The sequence below is a fragment of the Nymphalis io genome, chromosome 2 (assembly GCF_905147045.1).
Source record: "Nymphalis io chromosome 2, ilAglIoxx1.1, whole genome shotgun sequence".
Taxonomy (NCBI): domain Eukaryota; kingdom Metazoa; phylum Arthropoda; class Insecta; order Lepidoptera; family Nymphalidae; genus Nymphalis; species Nymphalis io.
Genome location: NC_065889.1, coordinates 11,731,744 through 11,741,800, shown reverse-complemented (window position 1 = coordinate 11,741,800; position 10,057 = coordinate 11,731,744). Strand labels below are relative to the sequence as shown.

At 36.9% G+C, this 10,057-nt stretch overlaps 1 protein-coding gene across 1 annotated transcript; it reads right to left on the bottom strand.

Annotated features, from left to right (window-relative positions):
• Positions 1–35: 35 nt before the first annotated feature.
• On the bottom strand, positions 36–7,976 carry LOC126773340 (periodic tryptophan protein 1 homolog). Its single transcript, XM_050494205.1, has 13 exons — positions 7,816–7,976; positions 7,687–7,745; positions 7,454–7,575; positions 7,254–7,327; positions 6,748–6,853; positions 5,912–6,019; positions 5,300–5,474; positions 4,933–5,029; positions 4,541–4,711; positions 4,265–4,355; positions 3,849–3,930; positions 701–852; positions 36–186 (listed from the first exon to the last, which is right to left on the bottom strand). The coding sequence occupies exons 1-13, from the start codon at positions 7,900–7,902 to the stop codon at positions 122–124; spliced, it is 1,389 nt and encodes a 462-aa protein (XP_050350162.1). The 5' UTR covers positions 7,903–7,976; the 3' UTR covers positions 36–121.
• Positions 7,977–10,057: the final 2,081 nt, after the last annotated feature.

Here is a 10,057-nt window from a genome sequence, read left to right as displayed (position 1 = left end):
ACAGTATTATTGATAAGCGAAATAAAACACTGAAATTCAAATATATATTTTTTTATTTGTGAAACAATCTTTTTAAATATACAATATTTCTTACAATGTAAACAAATCTAATCAAATCTTCCTATGACTCCATAGCTTCATTGTTGGCGATTGTAGCTTGCGCTCGGGATCCAAAACGATTCATAACTGAAAATCAAATCATATTTCACATGAATAATGACTTTATTGCAAAAAAATTACATTAAATCTAGATCATCAATTCGTGGCTTTTCTCACGGCATAACAAACTTTTATATGAAAAACTAGCCATCAAATATCGCCTACAACGGGCATCAGTATTTTAAATAAGAAAATGTTAATTTAAGACATTATTATATTGTTTTTAATGGTAATGTTATTTTTTTTTAAATATCTATATTTCATTAAAATACCTCAAAAGTAATTTTATTTTAATTTATATAACTTGTCTAATAATTATTAAATTCGTTAGCAATATAATATATACATAGATTCCTGACAAATTGGATAATTATTAGACAACTTTGTAAATGAGATCCAAAACTGTACAGGTCTCCCACTATTGTTCTTTTACTATGTAAATTTTTTATGACAAAGTTATTTTTTGTAAAGTAATTTTCTTAAGGATTTTTTTTTGTGTTTAATTTTTATTTCTTAAATTAAAGAGTAATTATGATCTCACCTTCTTCATTAGTCGTCAGGTCTACAATTTCGATGAAGCACTCTTTGTTGTCGCCGCCCACAGCCAACGAGAAGGGAGCGTCGGGACACTGAGACGCGCACAAAACTTGCCCCACTCTTACTGAACGTTCACTGATTTGTAGCGGTGATGAACTGAAAATACATCCAATCTATATTTAACTGAATTAAGATAAATAAACAGTTATGTAATGTTTATGATTGATAAAGATTTATTTTGAAAATAAAAATGGCAGTAAAATTCTATGAGAATATTTGAAGCTTTATATTTAAAAAAAAAAAAGTTTAATTTAGTATCAATCAATTAATCAATCAACAGCCAATCGTTGTCCCCTGCTGAACATAGGCCTCTCCCAAAGTGCGCCAAAGCTCCCTGTCCTCCGCCTTCCGCCATCCAACGGCTATCGGTCCTATGACATACGTGACCAGCCCACTGCCACTTCAGCCTGCTAATTTTGCAAGCTACGTCGGTGACTCCAGTTCTTTTCCGGATAATCTCATTTCTGATCTTATCCTTCAAAGATACTCCGAGCATAGCTCGCTCCATAGCACGGTGAGCGACTTTGAATTGTGAACTAGTCCCGCAGTTAGTGTCCACGTTTCGGCACCGTATGTCATGGCAGGTAAGACGCATTGGTTGAAGACTTTCGTCTTCAAACATTGCGGTATAGACGACTGGAGGACTTGACGAAGGTTGCTAAATGCTGCCCATCCCAAGCGAATTCTTCGATCGGCTTCCTTCTCGAAGTTGTTCCTACCGACTTGTATTATCTGTCCTAGGTAGGTATATTCACTAACAACTTCGAGAGGTTTCCCCTCGACGTATATCGGTTCCGGCACGACATGCCTATTGAACATGACCTTGGTCTTGTCCAAGTTTATACCGAGACCGACACACCGGGAAGACTCGCCTAGGCTACGCAGCATTTCGGTGAGTTGTTCCAGCGACTCTGCTATGATGACGATATCGTCGGCAAATCGAAGGTGTGAGATGTATTCGCCGTTTACATTGACTCCATACTCAGTCCAATCCAGCGTCTTGAAAACGTCTTCCAACGCGTTGGTGAACAGTTTCGGGGATATTACATCCCCCTGTCTCATCCCTCTGCGAAGTTGGATCGCCTTCGTCTTACAGTCCTGGATGTGGACAGTCATTGTAGCGGCGTTGTACAGACATCTCAGTACCTCGATATATCTCCAGTCGATATGACATCTCTGCAATGAGTCGAGCACTGCCCAGGTTTCGATTTAGTCGAAGGCTTTCTCGTAGTCCACAAATGCCATACACAGCCGCTGATTGTACTCTTCTGTCTTCTGTACAATCTGCCGAACAGTATGGATGTGGTCCACGGTGCTGTAGCCTGATCGAAAGCCGGCTTGCTCGGGGGACTGGAACTCGTCAAGTCGTCTGGCGAGACGGTTCGTGACGACTCTTGAGAACAGCTTATACACGTGACTCAGGAGGGTGATTGGTCTGTAGTTTTTCAAGAGGGTTTAATCACCTTTCTTGAAAAACAGTACCACCTCACTCCCGCTCCACGTTTCCGGGGTCTTGCCATGTTGGATGACGGAATTAAAGAGGCTTGCTAGCTCTTTCAGGACTGGAGTCCCGCCTGCCTTAAGCAACTCTGTTGTGATTCCGTCATCTCCCGGGGCTTTGTTGTTTTTAAGCTGTTCTAGAGCCGCCCTAATATCGCCTTGGTCAACGACCGGGAGCTCCTCGGAGAAATGGCGCATAAGAGGGGCGCGCTGGTCATCAATACTGATTCCCACGGATTTATCCGATCTTGAAGAGAACAACTGCCCATAAAACCTCTCTACTTCTCCGACAATCTCAGGCCTAGAGGTAACGACCCCACCATTTTCAGTTTTAAGTTTTGTCAGACGCGGCCTCCCAAACTTGCGAGCGAACACTTTCGATCCCCGATTTTGCTCAATCGCAGCCTTGATGGCACGGGTATTGAAGCGTCGGAGATCGCGTCGCGTCAGCGTTTTTATTGTTCGGTTTAAGGCCTCATCTGACAAAAACGATGGTAGTTCTCGTCGTTTTTTCATGAGCTCGAGTGTCTCAGCAGAGAGTTTTGGTGCGTTGTCTCTTCTCTGTGGCGGAAAACACTTGCGGGATGTGTTTTGCAGTATTTTGACCAGCGTGTCAGTTTTCTCATCAATGCTGCTTACGGTTTCCAACGCGGTGAATTGATTTTGAAGTTCCATTTGGAACTTTTCGGAGCCTTGAGCAGCTTGGAGCATGGTAGGTCGGAGAGTAGACCTCATCATTCTCGATCTTTCGGCTTTGAAGTCGATATTTAGAGTGCCTCGAACCAAGCGGTGATCACTTCCGGTATTAAACCTGTTGATCACTGAAACATCTCTAAATATGTGCCTTTTATTCGAAATGATAAAGTCTATGTCGTTCCTTGTCACGTTATCGGGGCTTCGCCAGGTTCACCTCCTCTGAGAGAAAGTTTACCAGCATTTGCCCTTTGTGATTTCTGCAGCCCAAGCCGTAAGGTCCGACTTTCGATTCACCGCTATCTTGTACTCCCACTTTAGCATTAAAGTATGTCGAAGTTGGCGCATATACCTGTACGACCTTCAGGGAGTACCTGTCGGAAATTTTTAGGACAAGGTACGCTACCCGGTTCGACACGCTACTGATTTCCACAATGCTGCTAATGAGATCCTTTTTGACTAGAAAACCGACACCACCCTGAGAGAGGGAGAGACTTAACTCTACTTCTAATTCGGCGAGGTGATGGTCCAGCCTCATCGAGCGTCCATTGTACGTTGCCATGTGAAGTCGTCTTATATGGTAGCCTGCCGTGAACCGGTGATTCTTAGCACCCCCTGCCCTGCCGATACCGCGACCGCTACCTTGGTCGGGCCTAGCGGGGTTGCCGGTAACTGGGGGCCTTTTTTTTGGGCGCATCTGCCATTTAGGAGGGTTTGCCCATACTCGCCGCGCTGGGCAGGCGTGTTGGCGAGATGTTTATGGGGGGGGACGCTGCTGCCCATCCCCCCTTTTCCCCGTCCCTCAGTCGCCTCTTACGACACCCACGGGATGAGATTGGAGGAGTACTATTCTAAGCCGGTACTCCACGGCAATTATTAGTATAGCAACATTTATTTACCTCGTTATGTCCCACGTTTTGAATTTCTCATCAGAGCCAACTGTTACCAACAAACCAGGAATGTTATCACTTATGATAAGACCTGAAACAATAAAATATTTTATTGTACACAAAATAATATTACAAAATATGCCTATATTTATATATCCTAATTATTTGTAATAAATAAACATAAAGCATGCCATTTTTATATACAAACTATATTAAGTTTGGATTTAGTAGATGAAGTGGTAGTTTTATATAATAATTCAATATCTTTTTTCTTGTAAATGGAGTAATTAGTATGATGCTTTACTTAACATCACACACCAAATGAAAAACTGCAATTCTCATTGAAAATGTAACATAATTATGTTTATGGTCAATGCTGGGGCAGGTGTGATCGTAAGAGAATAGAATCACTCCATAATTATTACCTGTAACTTCCTTCTGGTGAGCGTCAATTGTCCAGAGAGGCTCGTCTTGTCGACAGTCCACATAAGCCACTTTTCCTTCATTATTACTCATCTGGTATTAAAAACATATATTTAGCCAATATTAAACCATGTACCCTGAGCTATACTTATCATAGTATTATAATTGATAAAATCATTAATGAAGTATGTTTCTAATAAATCAAAGAACAGTTTTTTTAATACTAATTAAAAAGCAATCATTCATTGGTTAGCTAAAGCTTTTGTGACAAGGCTCACCGCGAAACAGAATGGGTTGTGCGTGTCCCACACCACGCGCTCTATCTCCGGGCCCAGGCTCCACGCGCGGTGTGCGTCCGACGCGCGACAGTCGGTGACGCGCGCGCGACCGTCGCACGACCCCGATAGTAACGTCTGCGCCTCCAGCGGGTGAAAACACAAGGATTGCACCTGGAATGAAGAGAAATTACTTAAGTACTTAAGAGTATACGTAGTTAACAGTCTCAATTTGATAATTGTGTATAATAATAATACTATTCGATAACTAAAGGTAACAGATTAAAAATCGAGGAATGAATTTAAATTATAAAAAAAAATCTGTAATAATATTTTCTCACTTCACATATTTTATTAGATAATTTACTTATTGTGAATTATATAATTTTTAATACCTTTTCTTCAAAGTAGTCTAATTTTGTATGAGGGGATCCTTTGTCCAAATCCCACAGTAAGACTGTATTGTCAGCTGACCCACTAGCGAGGACGTGACTGGAAATAGAAATAAATTGTCAGAAATATGTCCGACGAGTTAATGAAATTAGTAATTGTATTTGGGATCATGTGTACGTCTTTGATTTAAGATTATTACTATATAAATGGTATTCTGACAAATTATAATTGTATTCCAATTGAAGGAGTAAAGATAAACAAACCTAGATAGAATTACATATTCCATGCAATACCAGACTCGAGTAAAATGTAATCATATTTATGATTAACGATTATGATTACAATATGCAATCACGACTGATAACTCACGTAAAGTTTCTGTTCCACGAAAGGTCTAAAACAGCCTCCTTGTGTCCTATTCTTTTAGTTTTCTTCTTTTTATTTGGCTTCTTTCCTAGCTTGAAGGCTGGTTCCAAACAGTTTTCTATGTCTAAGTCCCAAACTTGGATAACTGGGTCCATGCCACCTAAGGCACAAAGATTACCTGGAGGGCAAAAGGATGTAGATAATTTATACATATTAATATTTTGAAAATGGTAGTATATTACTGATATAATTAAGCACAAGCATGTGCACTTGCTTTACTTTACGGAGCCAATACTGCTCAACGTAAATAAAGAAATCATGTTGAGCAAGATTCAGTAGAGTTTCATAATAATTTACCTTATGAGTTACTTGCAATTATTAACGGTGAAATCAGAATCATCCATGTATCAATATTTCTGATTTAGAACCGTTTTTTATATATAGGTTGACAGGCAATATGACACATTACATGTACAGCTAATTTGTTTATATTATATCATATGCAAAACTTGGTAATTTCAGAGTTATTTTAAATTTAAGTATTTTAATTAAAATCTGCAGTTTTGGAGTTAAAAGAAGTCTTGCCATAAACAAGAGTTAAAGTATCAAAGTTACCTGGTTGTGGATCAGACGGGTCATGACTCAACCATTCAATACAGAGAGGAAACCATGGTAAGATAATATCATGGTGTACATAGAATGATCCCTCTTCTTTATTGAAGACTGTAAGAAAAACACTACAGACTATACATATTCATTTATGTAAATAAATAATAATATTTCTAAAAAAAATTTTCTTACATAATGTAAGTATAGAATCAATAAAATATAATTTGTATTTTTTAAATTTTAAAATAAAATAGGACTGGCAATAGGGCCATCTGATGGAAAGTGAACATTGCCCATTGTCATTGGTACTGTCAGAATTATTAATCATCTTTTACATCACTTATGCCACCAATCTTGGGGACTAAAGTGTTATGTCCTGAGACATAACTTGTCTCATGTACCTGTAGTTATACTGGCAAACTCACCCTTTAAGCCAACAGTACCAATGCTGAATGGTGGTAAGAGGTGGGTGGTACCTACAGTTTTAAAGATTTAAATGGCCACTTTACTGGTGGTAGGGCTTTGTGCAAGCTCATTTGGGTAGGTACCACCCACTCATCAGATATTCTACTGCATAACAGTACTTGATATTGTTGTGTTCCGTTTTGAAGGGTGAGTGAGCCAGTGTAATTACAGGCACAACAGACATAAAATCTTAGTTCCTAAGGTTGGTGGCGCATTGGCTATGTAAGGGATGGTTGACATTTCTTACAATGCCAATGTCTTAGGGCGTTGCTGACCACTTACCATTATGTGGCCCATATGCTCGTCCGCCTTCCTATTATATAAAAAAAAATATATCATACTTTCCTATAGTACAAATGTAAATTGAATGAACTCACTATATACTTCTAATATACTAGCGTCGGTCTCCACATGTCCAACTAGAAGGAGATTGTCGTCTGGTTTAATTATGTCATCCTCTTCATCACTGTCGGGCCCTTCAGTCTAAGACAGATATTAACAAAATTCATGACATATATTTTTCATATGATTATTAATTAAATTTTTTATGCTATAGGTAGGTAGACGGGCAAATAAGCCACTTAATGGTAAGTTATCACCACCGCTCATACACATCGGTGAGTTATGAATTATTAAGCATTCCTCACATCGCCAATGGGCCACCAACCATGGGTTGGTAGTTTCCAAGGTTGGTGGCACATTGGTACACACATATCTTAGTACATGTGTTGTAGTTAAACTGGCCCACTCACTCTTCAAATTGGAGCGCAACTATAGTAAACGCAACTAAGTATCACTGTTTAGTGGTAAATTATCTGATGAGTGGGTGGTATCTAACTAGACAGGTAAATAATAATTATGAAGTAATGATGAGTTAACTTACTCTTATTTGAACATTTTCACTGAGATCACCTAAATTTGGTAGAGTTGCTATGGTTCCAATACCAACCGGATCACCTTCGAAAATAATTTGGATTTATTCTTAAATATAACTATATTCAAATTAAGCAAATAAATATGCTACTGTTTGGTTTTTTTTTATCAAATAATAACTATAATTTATAAATTATTAAATAAACTCACTTGCTTCCTCTTCATCATAATTTTCAAAATTAAATTCGTCATTGGGATCGGCTGGTGGATCTCTTGCTGTTTCAGCATTATCAGCTTCATCGTCACTCTGATCATCACCCTCCTCAGTTAAACTTTAAATGAATATGTTTATATAAAAATAACACAAATATCTTCTAAAATTGCGAAATATTATATTATCAATGCAAAAGTATTTTTATATAAATATAAACTTAAATACTAACCGAAGCTCAGTAGCAGTTTGTTTAATTATTTTCTCCAATTCTTTTTCGGTTAGCTCAATCTACAACAATATTTATACATTAAATGATTGTATTATGTACGCAGTGCACACATTTCAGTTTTTTTTTTACTTTTTCTGGTACTGCTTTTGCTACTCCGCGCTTTACAAAATGCATGCATGATACTAAGCTAACAGTTGGTGTGCCTTCTTCTTCCATTTTTATAGCTGACTTATTTAATTTAAATAATAATAAAATATATATTAGAAGTAAGGTTATGCAGTATGTTGTTGATCACACTAATACAAAGAATAGACAATAATGAATAATATATTAGCTATGGTACAGATTATTTTAAGTCTATAATCCAAATGACAATCTTAAGTTACAATCTAAGTAATTACAAAGTATTTAAAAGCTGAAAGTGAAAAGAATTAAAATCATTCATTAGTAAATAGTAATAAACCCGTTCTAGCCAGCCTACTAGCCGTCTTACCTGCATTTGACGGGGGGCGATGAAGTGGATAGGATTACCACTGCGTATATAAGGAATTAATTCCCCATCAGTTATATCGAAATAAAATACCGGGATAACGCTAGGCAGAAGAAGAAGTATTTGATATGCTTTAATTATATTCGTCTATTACATTTCGAACGATAACAAATTAAATTTTTATTATTCATTAATAATAAATGTCATTATTGAACAATTTTTCTGTTTTTATTTCTTTTGCATTGTTTTTTACTTTATGGTATAATAATTATATCGATAATAGCGTGGATCGCCACTACAGCTATCTGACTTATAATACGTAAATGTGTCAAATCATCTCAATGCGTCGTCCTCCTTCCGCGTTTTGTTACTCTTTGGAAAGATATATCTATACTAATATTATAAAGAGGTAAGATTTTGTTTTTTGTATGTTTGTTTGTAATGGATAAACTCAAAAACTACTAAATCGATTTTAATATTTCTTTCTCCTACAGAAAGCTACATTATCAGCGAGTACCATAGGTTATATTATATTTTTTTTTTTTTATAGAATAGGAAGGTGGACGAGCATATGGGCCACCTGATGGTAAGTGGTCACCAAACGCCCTTAGACATTGGCATTGTGAGAAATGTCAACTATCGCTTATAGCCAATGCGCCACCAACCTTGGGAACTAAGATTTTATGTCCCTTGTGCCTGTAATTACACTGGCTCACTCACCCTTCAAACCGGAACACAACAATATCAAGTATTGCTGTTTTGCGGTAGAATATCTGATGAGTGGGTGGTACCCAGACGAGCTTGCACAAAGCCCTACCACCAGTATTTTAAAAATATTAGAGATACGAAATACGAAAATTGCAATACTGTAACCCAAGGTGTTTTCTACTATAAGTCATTATTTGGCATGCGCTGCTGTGCGCGTAGTTGGTTGGTGGTGCATTGGTGATGTAAGGGATAGTTAATATTTTTTATATTGGCAATTTATATGAGTGGTGGTGATCACTTACCATCAAACAGACCAAATGACAGTTTGCCTACCTATTATAATTTAAAAAAATAAACAACTTTTTCAAGCGGTTTGTTTCATAATGTGAGTCGAATGTACGATGACCTCACATACAGAAGCCGTAGACAGAACTCTAAGAGACCTAAGAAGCTCAGATAAAATTATGGTAGTGCTTGTAACTTTTTGTCGTATTTTTAAAATAAATGATACGGATGAAGTTGGGGATGGTCGTTAGTATATAATATAATTATACTAAAATGTATTTGAAAATATTTCGCTAAATAAGTTGGCAGTTAAAACGTATTTATAATAGCGCTTATACCTACGACATAAGTATTTACTACCATATTGATCCATTTCGAATAGTTCGCCATATTCGAATAAATTCCAAAACATAAGAAGCCTTTTCCCTTTCTTAAGAACGCTATTACATTTCAACCGTCATTTTTTCACTAAACGGTCAAATTAGGTGTTCGTATTATGAAAAACTAAAAGACTGAAATTTTTAACTTATTGAAAAATGAAAAACGGTTGTTAATATATATCACAGAGGCCTCAATATTCTTAATTTGTCTATTGATACAAAGTCAAAATTCCATAGCAAGTTTTATGTAAAATGCGCGAATGCACATTTTTGACTTCGTAAATTGAACTACAGTACTGACCAATTTGAATGAAAAAAGTATATTAATATAGTTTGAATAATGATTAAGTCCATAGCGGCTTCAAAATTTTGTTATTTATACGAATTAACTATAAAAAAAACACATTCCAAGGCATAGAACTACTAAAAGGCTCCGGAATAGTTGTGAATTTCTCCTTAATAAATAATTATTATTAAGAAAGAATTATACCAAATTTAACGTTACTTC

Excerpts from the sequence above, each read along its gene's own strand:
- LOC126773340 (XM_050494205.1), bottom strand. The coding sequence starts at position 7,902 with ATGGAAGAAGAAGGCACACCAACTGTTAGCTTAGTATCATGCATGCAT. Across the intron at positions 7,576-7,686 it reads CAAACTGCTACTGAGCTTCG|TTTAACTGAGGAGGGTGATG; the intron begins GTTAGTATTTAA and ends ATTCATTTAAAG. Across the intron at positions 5,475-5,911 it reads CCCGTCTGATCCACAACCAG|GTAATCTTTGTGCCTTAGGT; the intron begins GTAACTTTGATA and ends TTTGCCCTCCAG.